At 45.6% G+C, this 16369-nt stretch overlaps 1 protein-coding gene across 15 annotated transcripts in view; it reads right to left on the reverse strand.

The window, feature by feature from the left end:
- FHOD3 (formin homology 2 domain containing 3) overlaps positions 1-16369 on the reverse strand; it is a 471816-nt gene that overhangs the window by 50088 nt on the left and 405359 nt on the right. For all 15 annotated transcript variants that reach the window (XM_058692315.1, XM_058692316.1, XM_058692314.1 and 12 more), the window contains one exon: positions 9142-10025. In XM_058692315.1, the coding sequence (XP_058548298.1) occupies positions 9142-10025 (884 nt within the window). The remainder of the gene's footprint in view (positions 1-9141; positions 10026-16369) is intronic.

Raw genomic sequence — 16369 nt, forward strand, 5'->3', positions numbered from 1 at the left:
TGATGAGCAAGGCACAAGGGATGTCCGGAAGGAAAAGACACATTCAGCACGGTGATGGGTGTGCTCCCCATGGGCAAGGGCTCAGTGGCAGGGTGGTGGAAGAGGTCAGGCTCTGAAGGAGTTGACGCTTGACCTGGGCCCTAGGGAATGTCTAGGGGAGAGCCTGGAGTTGGGGAGTGAGGATAAGGAGATAAAAAGTGGCTTTGTCTAGCTTGCTGGAAACTGCCAGGGATGAAGCAGGAGGTTTGGGGGCCATATGCAGGGACCTCAGGAACCAGCTGCTCCGATTCTGCTGCACACAGGCCCCAGCTGAGTGGCTGATGTTGCTGTCAGTCTCTTGCACTGAGGCCCTCCCTACTGGCTGGGCCTTCGAACAGCTGAGCTTTCTGGAGAAGCTGGCCTGCTTTAACACTGAAGGCTGCAAGCTGGCAAGGAGAAATGGACTGTGGTTCCTTAAGCCCTACTAAGCCCTTCCAAACTCAATTGCTAAAATTCTATTTTAAGTCTTTAAATATGCATTTGGGAATAAATTAAAATTTCCTCACGAAGACAATAACCGAAAGCATCCCCAGCTGTTTTGCAGCCTGGTGGCCAGGAGGAACAATTCTTGCGGGTGTGATCAGGTTTGAATGCCCAGGGTCATGTGGCCTAGAAGCATTCCACTCTGCAGGGCAAGCTTATCTGCTGTGTATTTAATCAAGTAAGCTTATTAGGAGCCCCTGATATTCAGCTTTTAAATCTAACATATTATTTTGTGTGTGGAAAGCTAAGAAGGAATGAGAAAAGGCTTGGCAAAATGCTGAAGGCAGGCAACAAAGAGGGATGCCAGGACACGAGGCCTGAAGATGCTTCAGTAGACATCCAGTGAGCATAAGGAGGGCAGCATGGATGGCAGAAGGAGCCTGGGACCTGGCATAGGAGAGGCAGGCTCCAATACAGGAGACATTTCCTGGAAGGCAGGGATTCCCTGGGAATCATTAGCTCTTAGCCCCTCATCTATATAGGCCCTCTTTACTCCAAGAGCCTGGAAAGATGCCTGAGCAGACTCAGCCCAATCTAGCCTTTGCGCAAATGAGAAAAAGATGCCTTCCCTGGGGAGACACAGCCCCATGGCAGCCTGCACAGCACACAGCCTGCACACACCTATGTGATGGCTCTGAGCCGGGCATGTCCTTGTCTCCATTCCCAACAGCATTCAATTTATACCAGTGAACACACCCACATACTCCCCTACAAGTCAGGAAGAAGCAAGCGGCTGAGCATCCTGAAATAACAGGGACAGCTGTCCCCAAAGGTGACTCCATGTGTTTTCAGAGCACTTTGACCCACTTGGTAAGGGAAAGAATAAGAATTAAGGTAATATCTGAAATTGAATTGTTCAATCTCTGGATTTTATCCAAAAGGTGTTTTAAATGCTGTTCCTCATAATTAAAACAGACTCCACTAGAGGCCACTGAGCACCCAAGTGCCCTGGCGTCCGTTCTGCCCGAGATGAAAGAGGAGATCATGTGGGGATGGCCGACTCTCCCCTTTCCTTCCACGATAACCTAGAGCAGTACCTGCAATAAGCCAAAGTTTTCTGTGCCCAGGAGCACATGCCTACGTCTCAGGATTAGCAGTCATCAAATTCGACCCATTTTAATTGTCATTCTGTGATCAAAGTCCCAGCTCAGCAAGTCTGATCTTTACTATGTCCTTCACATGATCCTGCGACACTGTTTGCAGGGCCCTATGTCTTAGAGCAGGGCCCTATGGGTTCTACAGAGTAGACCCCATCCCAGGAAGCTGATCACTAGGTGAATCTGGGGCTGCAAGGAATGGTCACAGCCTTCTCCCCAAGCATTGGTAGTTACTAATAACCACTTAAATTGACCATCTCCTCTATGCTTCTCAAAAATCCTGCAACTCTATGGTCTTGGAGGCTGCCTATTTGAAGCCTCTTCCTGGAGGGGCTCACTTCTGTCTTCTTGGAGGTTAGACCTTCAGTCTTCTTGCACAGCTTGGGAGAAAGGAGCTGAATTGCCTTAGTGACCTCCTTCCTGACCCTTATCCAAGGTCTCTGCTTGCCTTTATAGCATCTCTTTCCATGGAGGGTAACCTCTTCTCTCACCAGTTTGGACCTTACACCGCCTCCCCTCTCCCTACAATCTTCTTGGCTGAATCAGAAACAAAAACAAACAAAAGCCCTACATGGCATACAAGACTGAAGCATTTCCCCAGAGACAGTATTTCTGGAAAGGCAACTGTTGGCACACTAGAGGATCCCTGAAAGTTGGGGCTTCAAAGGTGGTGCTATTCTATATGCTGGGCATTACTGCCTGGTTCTGGTCAAGAGTTCAGCTTAACCAGGTTTTCTGGAAGCAAAACAGAGCCTGGCTTCTTCCCAGGGTGCCCCATACCCCTTAAACAAGTTCCTTTTCCCCTGAACACTTATGGACATATTTGGAAAAATGGCACGTACAGAGACAGATCCACAGTGGTTTCCTCCACACTGCCTTACTACCACTCTTTTGCTGGGGCAACTATCTCATGCCAGAGTCCAGTGTTCCCATTTCACTTTCAGCCAAGTCCTAATCTAACATGCTGTGCCCAGAGCCTGGGCCCAAGGGACCCTCTTTCTAGCAAGCCTTTCTTCCCTGATGGTTCTCGAGACTCACTGAGGTGGAGGACCAAACTTTGGCTGATTGACCTTTTTATCAAAAAGTAGCAGAAACAAAATGGAATCCAAGGATCACATGGACAGACTCGGGAGCCCTGAAAGTTAACTTCAGCTGGGATGTGACCATTCATGGCTGTGTGACTTTGGCAAGTCACTGGACCTCTCTGTGCTTCAGTTTTCTCTCTGGCACATATCTTGCAAGGTTTGCTGTGAGAATGAAATGTGACTATGGATGTAAAGCAGCAAGAACAATGCCTGGATCACGGTAGGCACTACAGAGGTATTTGCTGGAACTATCAGAATAGCATTACTGGAGAGTGTTATGCTAAGTGAAATAAGTCATACAGAGAAAGACAGATACCATATGTTTTCACTCCTGTGTGGATCCTGAGAAACTTAACAGAAGACCATGGGGGAGGGGAAGGAAAAAAAAAAGGTTAGAGAGGGAGCCAAAACATAAGAGACTCTTAAAAACTGAGAATAAACTGAGGGTTGATAGGGGGTGGGAGAATGGGTGATGGGTCCTGGGGAGGGCACCTGTTGGGATGAGCACTGGGTGTTGTATGGAAACCAATTTGACAATAAATTTCATAAAAAAAAAAAAAAGAATAACATTACTGGAATTAATACATGTAAAGCACTTATGACAATGCTTGGAACATATTACTTTCTAAAAATTAGTTCTTAGCTATTTCACCACCAATGACTCCTTTTTATCATTTCTGTTCAACTGACATTTTAAAAATACATGGTCTACCAGTATATATTTTTCATGACTAATGTGTCTACCACATTTGCTGATCAAAGACATCTACATAAATAAGAAGGTCAGATCAGATCAGTTTCCTTACCCTGGAGAGTAATAATTCCAGAGGAAAGTACAGAGACTCAATATTCAATTTAGCCTATAAAGCTCTTGCCATGGATATGGACAACTCGCAAGGGGCTTTCTAAATGACTGAAAATAGCTCATGGGTGCTTATTAGAGTCTGCACAGACCTCCAGGCACATGGAATCCCAGAAAATGAGCATTCCTTGAATGATACTAAAGATCTTGCAAAAAAGAATGTAAAGAACACCTCGGTTTCTGTTTTTAACAAAGAGAATATCATGGTGATTTCCACAGGCCAAATTCCCTTCTGAGGCTAACAGACTGGTCTCTAGGACTAATTGGAAGGAGCATTCTGGAGAAACAACAGGAGATTCTCCTTTTCCAGGAGACATGACTGCTTCCATGACTGATGGCAGATGGGTCAACATTAAGTGACTCATTATCACTAGATAGGAGAAACTCAGCATTATGTATCTGAGAAGAAAACAGGACTGATCAATCTCCTGACACTTTCTGAAGGAAAACCAGAAAATGTAGTTTATTTAGATCAAAGCACAATGGTGAGTGCACAAGAGAATCTTCAGTGGTACTTCTAAACATCAGTGATGCCTGGGCATCATCCTCAGAGATTCTGATCTCCTTGGTCTGGAGCAGGGCACAGGGATCATAGATGTTAAATGATCTCTCATGCATCTAGAGAGACTGATTTAGACTTTTTGAAAGTCTAAAGGGTTTTGAGACAGGACTACTGAGTAGAAAGTTGTTCTTTAAAGAGGAATGCAATTTAAAAACAGAAAACAAAAGGGAGGGATAAGAGAACATTTCTTAAAATAGAAAACAGTAACAGGGTCCCCTATCCATTCGAAGACACAATAAGGACTGGCCCTGCCATTTTTATGAATGATGTAGGATCAAGTCCCCACAGCTACAGACAATGCAGGGAGTTTTTCTTGATGTTAAAACGACCCTGACACACCCAACAAATGCCGAGCTCATCCCAGTACCGGGAGCTAAGCTGTCGATGACAGAGAAACAGTCTTTCCAGATTCAGGGGAAAGCAGCTTGCAAGGCTCTGGGGTTGGGTGCAGCTGACTGCTGAAGGCAGGGCCACACATCCTGCTACAGCTAACTCCATGCAACCACATCATGGGTGAGGTTCTTGGAAATAAGACAGAAAACCTGGATCCATGTCTCTACACAGCCCTGGGGCTTCTGCCCATGGCACATGCATAAGGAGGTCCAAGGTCCAGAGAAGGACCACAGTGAAGGCGGAAACTTCCCCATGAGGGGACAGTATGAAATGAGAAGACACGTGGAAGCATGCCATCTGGGCAGGTAAAAGGGCTTGCTTTCCAGTGTGTTCATCCTGCCCTGAAGAATCACCCCCTTCGACTTTTTAAAGACTGATTTTACTAGAAATAAAGGATGCAACATTTAAAGAATGGATATTCAGTATACAGAACTTGCCACCCCAGAGGGTGCCGTGACCGAACACGGAAACTGAACTAAGGATGTGATTTAGTCAACAAATACCCCTCAGCTGGAGAGCACTCCCATGAAATGCACGACCTCTCAAAATGCTTCTCAGCATCGCAGTCACAGACCCTGGGTCTGGCTCAGCAGGGCACTGGCTTTGCAATGATAAATCATTCCTTCTCACTCTCCACTAACTGCCAAGAGAGTGACGCCACTGGATATTTTCAAAACTGCCTGTTGAGAAAGTGACAATGACAATGCGACCACAATACAGATGTCATAAAGATGTGACAACTGTGGAATATTCCTAAGTCCTTGTAACAAGGGAGACTGATACACATGGGCAAGCATTAAGGCAACAACGACATCACCCAACTATGTTTGCATAAAGGCTGACAAACCTGTAGCTAGGAATAGAGTTTCTGAGGAACTTGGCAGAATAGGCTTGCCTTATCATGAAGCTTAGGGAAAAAAAGCATTAATTTCCCAGTTCTTCTGCAGCAGTCTTCCATAGCTGAGGCCGGCTGCGACACAGCTACCTTACTGATGGTAATGGAGTATGTCTAGTACCCTAACCAGAAGACCTCTGAGAGAGAAAGGGAGTGCTCTACATACATGCCGGGACAACAGGCATACACCCGGGCCAACCTGGATACATTAGATGTATGGTCACCCCCACTGAAGTCCCAAAGTTGGGTTTTCAATTTCCATATGATAGAATTCAGGTTTTCTGAGGGTGATGTTAAATAAAATAACATTTCAGTATGTCCTGAACTTGAGTATAGGGTAGGAAAACTTGACTCCCATCTTGGGAGAATAAAATGGATTGGGGGATGGGGGAGTCAACGCGGAACACGGTGGTGAAGGGATCAATGCCTCCCTCCTTGGTGCCTCATTTATCACTTTAAATCAATGGTGCACAACTTTGGTTGAGTCCCTGAGGTGCTTTTAAAAATAACCCAGGCTGGGGCTCACCCCAGACCAAATAATTCATCATTCTTTGAATTTTCTTAAAAAGTCACTGTGAATAGCTTCTGATATGTTTTGAAATGTCAGAGTAAATAAAGTTGAAAAAAATTCTCCAAACCCATTTTGGAATCCCCTCCCCATGATAAACTTAATGAGCCCAGGGGAGGAAGACAGCATTGAGCCCTCAAAGGGGAGACCAAGTCCCTTTCTTCCTTCCAGTTTTCTCTTCCAGTCCACACCTGTCTTGTGTACTGTCTGTAACTTAGGACATAAAAACTGCCTTTTGGGAGCAGGAGGGACTTTGCTGCTCTTGATTAGGCACATAGGATGAAGGCCACTTCCTGGGGCTCCTCAGGATGATATGAAGTCCATGAGGGTACATCCCCATACCTCCAGGGGCTTTCTGCCCTGACATCATTCTCTGGGGTCACTCCTGTGATCTTCTATGTGATTCACCGCATCTCAGACCAGCAGTAGAAACACAACACGATGAAATTTGCACAGGATTTCTGTCTTTCTCCACAAAACATAATTAAAGTCATCTTACTAAAATCTATATATATTTCCTTCTGAGACAGAAAAATAGATCCACTTCCAAAAACTATTTGGAAAGGAAATACAAAAGCATATTTTCTTGTTCTTATTTCCATTAACTGGTCACCCAGCCTTGGATCTGGAACATGAATCTTTATTTTGAGGGGTGACCTGGATGGTCAGAAGGATGCTCTGGAGCTCCGGTCTGGTATAAGTTTTCTGACAAAAACCAAAACCGATTCCAGCTCTGTGCTGGCTTGTGAAGTCTATTTCATTTTTATTTGTGTTGCTATTGTGTTTAATGAATAATGAATGAATTCACAAGCCAGAATTCAGAAGTGGTTGTTTACAGCTGTGCTGTATGAAAATCATAGTCAAGGATTATAAACGAAAGTAAAATTGGTTATATCTGCATTAATAACATACACATAAAGATTCAACTCTCCAATGTGATGTATTTTAAAATTTTTTTTTTCAACGTTTTTTATTTATTTTTGGGACAGAGAGAGACAGAGCATGAACGGGGAGGGGCAGAGAGAGAGGGAGACACAGAATCGGAAACAGGCTCCAGGCTCCGAGCCATCAGCCCAGAGCCCGACGCGGGGCTCGAACTCACGGACCGCGAGATCGTGACCTGGCTGAAGTCGGACGCTTAACCGACTGCGCCACCCAGGCGCCCCATCAATGTGATGTATTTTAATCTTAATGTGCATTTTTTACCTTTTGTAACATTTGTAAATTAGTTCCTTCTCACATTTCCTATCTCCGCCCACCCTGCTCCCAAGAACAGAGGTATGGGTTCCTAGGTCCCACTGTAGGACATTCTGGAATCTGTTTGGTAAAATTTTCAATATATTACTTTTCTCTTATGCTCTCATTTTAGAAAACCTAGGCAAACATTTGTTCTTTAGCCAGGCAATCAAGCATTTTAAGAGGTCACCACCTACTTCAAACAAGAATGGAACTTCAGGTTACTGAGAGGGCAGTGACCAGACTCTTGTCACCAACCAGAGTAGAGTCAAGAGAAGGAGGGAGGCAGGTGAACTGCCCATTTTGGGTCCCCTCAATGAAGTTTTTAATCTTGCTACTTCCTTTTGTAAAAACAAAGTCAGAAAGAACTTCACTGCCAAACTGTTACTCCCTTTACTTCCTCCAACCCAAATCAAGGGCCAGAAACCTAAGGGTGTTGAGCAACCCGTGGAAGCCCAGAGGGCTCACCAGCCAGACCAGCCCATGTGAGGAGGTGGTGGCTGAAGGAAACCAGCCAACTAGATCAGTAGGTTGGAGGGTGGTGCGAGTGAGGGTGGGCCCCGGATAACTCCAGGCCACCAGAGACTGCTGCTTTAACCAGCCAGGAATAGCTTCTCCCAAATGCTATGCTGCACTGGAAGAACTCAAGGGGACACACGGGTGGCTCAGCACAACATGCCACCAGTCCTGGGAAAGTCAGGACACAGAGACACCGAGAGGGGATGCCCAACCTCACTTTCCTAGGTGTCATTTTCTGGAGAGGACAAAAGGGGGTCTACTTTCAGCGGAAGGAGAGGACTGACTGGACATGATGTGCTGAGTTGGATCCTAGCAGTTTGGATTTACAAACAGGAGGAAGCTTTAATTCTGAACCGGGGGGGGGGGGGTTCCTGAGGCTAGACCAGTTGAGATTCACATCCTTGCGCAGACTAGGCAGAAATCGACACCAGGGCGAAGGCCAATTCGGGAGGAGCAGCGCCCCTGGTTCCAGGCCCCCCTAGTCCCACCCCTCCCTAGGCACGAATTCTGTCACTTGGCTCCTTGTCTGAAGGGCCCTCTTGTCCTCAGAATGTTGCACCTACTTTTTGATCCAGAATTGGCACTTGCCTGGCAGGTCGGGGAGTCCAGCTCAGGCAGCCGTGTACTCACCCGAAATGATGATAAATGGAACACATGGAGCTAAAACTAATTTATGGTAAGTTCTTGCAAGTTTACTCTAAATTGCCGTGTGGTTACATCAGAGGTTCAAACTACCACTACCATCCACCATAACCAATCAAGGCGAGAGTAAATAGCCACATCTCCTGGATAAAGTCCAGGTGGTCGATCAATTAGCAAGACTACTTTCCTCTAGTTAACATCAGCATCTACTGGTGGGCTTGGCTAATATTCCCTGGTTAATGTTTTTGTCTTTTCCTCTGGGTTATTTGGTTCTTTGAAAGCTACTTTGCCTAATGGTGTTAGGAAGCTGCTGTCCATGTTGGCCATGAAGGGTCCCATACTCATTTAGGTTACATCTAGCGTATGGCACAAAGACTCATCTCTTAAAGGTGTTTACACCAACCGCCTTTTCTTTCCTTCCTTCCTTCCTTCCTTTCTTTCTTTCTTTCTTTCTTTCTTTCTTTCTTTCTTTCTTTCTTTCTTTCTTTCTTTCTCTCTCTCTCTCTCTTTCTCTCTCTCTTTCTCTCTCTCTTTCTCTCTCTCTTTCTCTCTCTCTTTCTCTCTCTCTTTCTCTCTTTCTTTCTTTCTTTCTTTCTTTCTTTCTTTCTTTCTTTCTTTCTTTCTTTCTTTCTTTCTTTTTTTTTCTACCATATAGCAAAAGCAGCATGAAGGGAATTTTATATACAACACATCTCCCAGTCCTACTCAACAGCAGAAAGTAACTCTGCAGATCAAGAAGCATTTGGGGTGCTAGCGGTACCTTTGAGACAGACAGTTCCTTAGACTTGGACTCAAACAGGTGCTCCAGCCTGGAAGTGTCCACCTTAATAGGTTCCAGTTTCGACCACAGGAATTCTCGGCAGCGGCGGTTGTTCTTACATGGCCACTCGAATGGCCGCACTTCATTCCAGAATAGACGGATGGTCTTCTTTTTCTTTGTGAATGCCGGCTGACCCCGGGGTACCTGGGGCCACCCTAAGCCCTGAGGAGCGTTGAACACTGGAGGAGGAGGAGCCAATAAATTACCGGGGACAGGAGGGGGAGGCACGCTGTCCAAAAGGGGCGGTGGGGGCGGGGGAGGCAAACCCAGAAAAGTGGGTGGGGGCGGGGGCGGTGGCCCTGGAGCCTCCCTAGGACCCAGGTCCACATCCAGGACGTCGACGTCATCCTCCTCCCCCAGGTCGGTGAAATCCATGTCTTGGATTCTCAGCTCCCTCGGATTGGCCATGAGCTGGTCCCATATGTAGTCAGATTCCGTCTTCTGCTGTGCAGATGCTTTCTCTGGGACTTTGTCATTAGGCTCGGCATCAGGGGAGATGGACCCTCTCCCCAGGTCCCCACTGTTGAATTTCTCAGCGAAGGCTTTCACGCTGCCCCGATTGTCCAGACAGCCAACGTCCACCCTCCTGACGCTGTCATCCTGGGCCAGAGAGTTGGCCTGCAGGGTGGATATCCTGCTAGCCAGGCTGGCTACCGCCTCCGCGCCTGGCTCAGTCCTCCCAGTCTCGCCCTCTCCCTTCTCCTCGTCATCCGTGGGCTTTCTGTTATGGGCATACAGCATGTCCAGCATGAACCGTTTGTTGGTGAGGATGTCACCACACTGTTCATTTACACCGGCATCCTGAACACCTGCGGACCACAAACCTGAAAGCATACAGGAGAAAAAAAAAATGAGCAAGTGGCAGGTGCCTTAATCCTGTGAGAAACCAGTTAGGTAATACAGAGGCTTTATACAGAGAGAAAACACTGAAATGAAGTGACTGAAGAGGAGGTGGTCCCGGTTGACAAGATGCCCATCAAAGTTGCAATGACCTGCTCCAGGACCCGACTCTGGTAGGTAGAACACTGCTCTTGGCTCGCACCTTGGCTCATAGGAGTATTTCCCCCACTTTTCCTGCCTACCCAGGACAGCTGGTCAGGACCCACCCAGCCACAGGTAACTAAGGGGCTGCTGTCCTAACTAGACACAGGGAGGCAAGGAAGATGCTCCCTCCCCTGCCACGGGACAGGTGTTGGAAATGCTGTAGAGTTATGTCCATCTCCCCGCTACTCCACACGTGCACCAGTGTGGCTCAAAGTGCCCAGGGAAAGGCACAAGCCCTTTAAGTCCATGGTCACCAGTCTTTGGGAAACCCTTACTGCTGCCTGGTAACCTCATCACAATCTCTCCTGGGTGACTCTGCCTACCTCCTCTCTCTCCTCCAACCTTCCCACTGTCACACATCTTCACACAAGCATGGCCTTGCTTCCTGGTTCAACAGCTTAACAGAAGAAGTCAGGGGAGATGTTCCAGGGCCTCATCCAGCCTCCCCCTGCCCGCACCTGAACCCCAGCCATGGCCTCTCTCCTGTGACTAGCGAGAAACCATCCCTCCTAGCAGGGTCAACGCTCCATGTGTGCATTTGGAAGCCATTCCAGTGGTTCTCTGTCCCGCATTTCCCATGCTCCCCCACTAGACCTTCCTGCTGGCATAGAAGCATGGCATAATTTCACCCACCTTAAGACAAAAACACCTCACTTGACTCCTCTTAGCCCTCCAGCTATAACCCAACTTTTCTCCTTTCCTTTAAAGTAAAGCTGCTTAACAGAGTTGTTTTGCTCACTGCTCCAATTTTTCTCTCTATTCTCTCTCTTGAACCCAGCCTAATGAAGTTTCTGCTCTCACCACCTTTGAAAGCTGCTCTTTCCAAGGTGGTCGAAGACCTTGCTGCTGCACTAGACCCAGCAGATGGCTCCCTCCTCGACTTCTGTTTTTCACTTGGCTTCCAGAACATTGCATTAACCTGGTCTGCTTCCTTTCTCCTGGCTGTCCTTTCTCAGTCTGCTGTGCTGGTTCCTCCTTATCTTTAACCTTTAAATGTCTTTGGACCTCTTGTGTACTTGGATACTCACTCTCTTAGACACCATCTCATCCAGCCTCTGGGCTTTAGGGACCACCTCTGCTCTCACCCCCACCCCATCTCGGAACCTGCTTCTCCTGCAGCTAGCTGTTCCCTATCTCAGACGTGGCAACTTTCATCCATCTTGCTGCCAATTCCAAAAATCTCAGGGTCATCTGATTCCCCCTGTTCTTTTATCCCACACATCCAACACAACAAGGTGTCTTGTTAGCTAAATCTTCCTGTCACATCCAGAATCCAACCGACTTTTCTCATCACCTGCCCTGCCATGGCCCTAGGCCGAGACAGCATGGTTTCTTGCCTGCAGCACTGGAGGGGCGCCCCCCAGCTGGTCCCAACTTCCACTCTTGGCCCCTAGAGTCAGTTCTTAACACAATGGCCATGGGATATATTGAAATGGTCGATCACACCTTTCTGCTCAAAGTCTTCTAACGGTGCTACATTTCACCAAGACAAAAAGCCAGTGTGACCTTTCAATGTTCACAAGCCTTGCATAAACCCCCCTTACTTTTCTTGACAAACGTGCCTGAACCTCTTTAGCTAAAGTAGCTGCTTGACATTCCTAACCTCACCAGGCATGATCTGGCCTCAGGGCCTTTGCCCATCCTGGGACAAACTGCACCCATTTAAGCATACAGTTTGCTTCTCAACCTCCTTTTAGGTCTTTGCTTAGACAGTATCTTCTCAGTGAAGTCCTCCCAACTACCTCGTTTAGAATTGTGTAACACTCCCTCCCTCTCCCCGGAGCTATTTATCACCCTTTCCAGCTTTAGTCACCAGAGCACTTATTACAGCCTAATTTTCCACACATTTTCTGTATTTATTTTATTGTTGCCTTTGTCCTAACACTAGTAAGCTGTCCTCTTCGTTGTAATGTAAACTCTCCAAGGGCAGGGATTGGGTTTTGTTGTTGTTGCTCACTGTTGGATTCTCAGCATCCACAATGGATCAATGAATGAATAAATGAACGGTCAGGAATGTTATTCCTCTGAGTTTGCTTCCTAAGGGCCAGCAAGGCTGTTTGGTAGGCATTCAGGAAATGAGTTTCATCAGATACCCAGGGCCTCTGTGGATACTTGTATTGAGGGATGGCAGAGACCTAGGCCAGAGACTTGAGCATTTGGAGCTCTTGTTCCACCAAAGAGGAATGGCCTGATCAAACACGCCAGGGGATGCACTGGTCTGTCTCACATGGCTCTGCCTTCATCTTAGAGGAGGCATTCACTGAGGAGGCACAAAGGCCTCCTGGTGCTCTGTTTCTTCCAATGTAGCTTTATCCTCTGTACCTTGCTCAGGAGTGGCCTGACCTCACCAAAGGACCAACACCAGAACAAGGAGCCCTTGAACCCTCTTGCAGGTTTCACAAAATACACTTAGGAGACAACCACCATCAAAGAGGGAGGAGATGGCACTTGAGGACATGATGGGAACATCTGGGTATTTGCAGTCCCTATGACTAGCCAGACAGTCCTGTAACTAGGAAGACAGTTGTGAGGTAACGGGGCTGCTGCAGGTGGAGTGGCTGACTGGTCTCCTTCCCCATTTACTGGGAAAAGTGAAAGTTTTTTATTTTGCCAAAAAATCTCTTCATTCACTTAGGTCTTCTTATATCGCTATGTAGTATATGCTTCTTTGTCTCTAGCAATTTCCTTGGCTCTGAAGTCTACTTTGATCCTAATATAGCCTCTCCTGCTTCTCTTTGATCATTGTTAGCATGATGTATCTTTTCCCAGCTTTTAACTTTCCATTTGCCTATGCCATCATGTAGGAAATGAGTTCTGAACACATGGCATATAGCTGGGTTGTATTTTTGTCCACTCTACACATCTCCATCTTTTCATTTAAATTATTGATATGTTAGGGCTTCAGTCTGCCACTTTTTTTTTATTCATTCTGTTTGTTTTAGTTCCTGTTTCATTTTTTTTGGTCTCCTTTTCTTTGAACACTTTTTTTTTAGAATTTCAATTTGATTTATAGTGTTTTTGAGTACCCTGCTTCATATAATTTTCTCGGCAGTGGCTCTAGGTATTACGATATGCACACTAACTTATCTGTCAGTGTTGATATTTCACTAGTTTGAAGCATAGAACCCTTACTTCCATTTAGAGCCCTTTACCCTCCCTACTTCAAAAAAATGTAATTGTCTTAAGTATTTCATCTACGTATAGTGGGCACTACATCTCATGTGTTACAGTTTTTGCTTCTACCATCACATACTAGATTTAAGAAACTTATGAGGCAAGAGACTGTCTTTTCTACTTACTACTTTTATCCATTCCCCTGTTCTTTTTCTTTCTGAAATTCTGAGCCTTCTGTCATCATTTCCTTTCTGTTCAGAGAACATTCTCCCGTCATTCCTTAAGAGTAGGTCTTAATTTGTCTTAGTTTTTCTTTAACTAAATTCTCTTAGTTTTTCTTTAACCGAGTATGTCTTTGTTTTCTCTTCATTCTTAAAGGCTACTTTTGCTGGGGTTGATAACTCTAGTTCAAGGTTGATAACTCTAGTCTTCGAGCGCTGACAAATGCTGAGCCACTTCCCGCTCACCTCCATGTTTCAGATGAGGAACTGTTTTGCCATGGAATTGGTGTTCCTCTATAGGTAACACTTTGTTTCTTCCCAGTCCCTTTCAAGACATTCTATTTTTGGTCTTTAGTTTTCAGAAGTTTGCTTATCATTTGTCTTGGTGTGAATTTCTTTGGATTTATCCCCATTAGTACTTGCTTAGCTTCTTAAATCTGTGGGTTTACACCTTTTCCCAAATTTGGGAAATTTTCAGTCATTATTTCTTCAAACATTTTTCCAACATTGCATACTTTCTCCTCCCCTTCTCAGACCCTGATGAAATGAATGTTAGTTCCCTTGACATAGTCTCACAAGTACCTGAGGCTCTGTTCATTTTCTCAGTTTTTTTTCCCCTCTGTTATTCAGGTTGGGTAATTTCTACTCATCTGTTTTCAACTGCATATATTATTTCTTTTGTTGTCTCCAATCTACTATACGGCCCAAGTGTTTTATTGTGGCCATTGTATTTTTCAGTTCTATAATTTCCTTTTGGTTCTTTTTTATATCTTCTATTTCTTTGCTAAGATATTTCATTTCTTTTACATATTTCCTGAATATTTATAACTGTTCACTGAAATATTAGCATGATGGCTGTTTTAAAGTCCTTGTCAGATAATCCCAACAACTGGCTCATCTCAATGTTGGCATTTGTTGCTTGTCTTTTCCCATTCAAGTTGTGAATGCCCTAGTTCTTGATATGATGAGTGATTTTAGAGTGTATCCTAGATATTTTGGGTATTATTTGCTGGACTTTGGATCATGTTTAATCTTCTCTTTCAGCAGGCAGTCACCCTTTTTAGGTGTGCTGTACAGGTCTTGATGGGCGTAGATGTTCAACTCCCTACTGGGTCCAACTGTCACCACCCTAGCAAGAGGGTTGATTCACACTGCCTCACTGCAGATGGGCAGGGTGGGGGTTGAGCAACCTCTTGACCCCACGGGCATACTTCCAGTGAAAGTGGAGCACTTACATTGCCTCCAAGTGGAGGGGAAGGCTCAGCTTCCCACTGGTCCTTACTGATTCTGGGTTGGGGAAAAGAGATCGCAGACTAGTTCCACCTCCAACCACATCATTCTACCTTGTTTATGTTGGGTGGAGATGGAGGTTGAGCTCCCTGGCTGGGCCCAGATGGTGTTAGAGAAGGAGGGCAGGGGAACGAGAATTCTGATCAGTCTTCTTCCACTGCTTAAGTCTGTCTCCTGCTGGCTGAAGGTGAAGTCTTAGATCTCTACAAGACCCCACTGACACTTCCCCAGTAGGGAAACTGGGATGCCACTTGCTTTTGCCCTGTAGTGGATAGAATATCAGTTCCCCATTAGGAGAACTACTCCAGCAAGGAAATGAGAGAACACCATCTGCTTCTGTTGGGCAGGGGGCAGAGGACTGCGTCTCTACTAAGTACTGTTGACACCACAGTGCTCATCCCAAAAAGTGACCTACCTAATGCCCATCACCCATTTAGCCCATCCCTTCATGCACCTCCCCTCCAGAAACCCGTTTCCATAAGGTGGAGGTTATAGAAGATCACCTCCTCTTTGGTCCCACTAAAGCTACTGGGTTGGGGAGGGGCAGGACAGCAGATTTTCAATTAGTGCTTGTCTAGGGTAGGGAATGTATTAACAGCCAAAAAAATTTCTGTTCTGTTAGGTAATCCTTTCACCAATGGGAATAGGATTTAATTAGAGCTTTACTGCCATGTCATTCTAGTCCAAAGGTCCTTAGACAGTCTGTCTTCTTTCCACTTTTCAGAGTCCTCCTATAATTGATTGTTCTGTTATGCCCAGGGTGTTGATATTTTAATTGTTAGAGGGAGGAACTGGGAACAATAGAGCTGCTGTATCTTAGCCAGTTGTCTCTTCATTCAATTATTCATCAACAGTTTTGTGAGCCTCTACTATGTTCTTAGGCCTACCGCAAGGAAGTGAGGACTCATGATAGACAAGACAGACATCCCGTCTTCATAAATTTTATATTCAAGGAGGTAAAAGACAGTTATACAAGTCATTATTGCCAACTGTAACGAATGCTACCATAAAGTCTCTCATGCTGATGCCATGGAGCGGAACATGGGAAACAAAAAGAAAGCCACACAACCAGAATAAGTTGAGACTCTTTCAAGACCTACAAACTCATTTCTGAGTAATGGATACTATCATCAGAAAGAAGACTGAGTCTGGGCATTGAAGAGGGCACTTGTTGAGATGAGCACTGGGTGTTGTATGTAAGCGATGAACCACGGCAATCTACCCCAAAAACCAAGAGCACACTTTACATGCTGTATGTTAGTCAATTTGACAATAAATTAAAAAAAAAAAAAGAAATAAGATTGAGTCTCTTATAGTTTGCCTCCTTCTCTGTTTTTATCTTATTAAATACAGAGAACTGAGGGTTGCTGGAGGGGTGGTGGGAGGGGGGGACGGGTTAACTAGGTGACAAGCTTTAAGGAGGGCACTTTTTGGGATGAGCCCTGGGTGTCATATGTGAGAGATGAATCACTAGGTTCTACTCCTGAAGCCAAGAATAC

The sequence above is a fragment of the Neofelis nebulosa genome, chromosome 11 (genome assembly GCF_028018385.1).
Source record: "Neofelis nebulosa isolate mNeoNeb1 chromosome 11, mNeoNeb1.pri, whole genome shotgun sequence".
NCBI classification, from domain to species: Eukaryota; Metazoa; Chordata; class Mammalia; order Carnivora; family Felidae; genus Neofelis; species Neofelis nebulosa.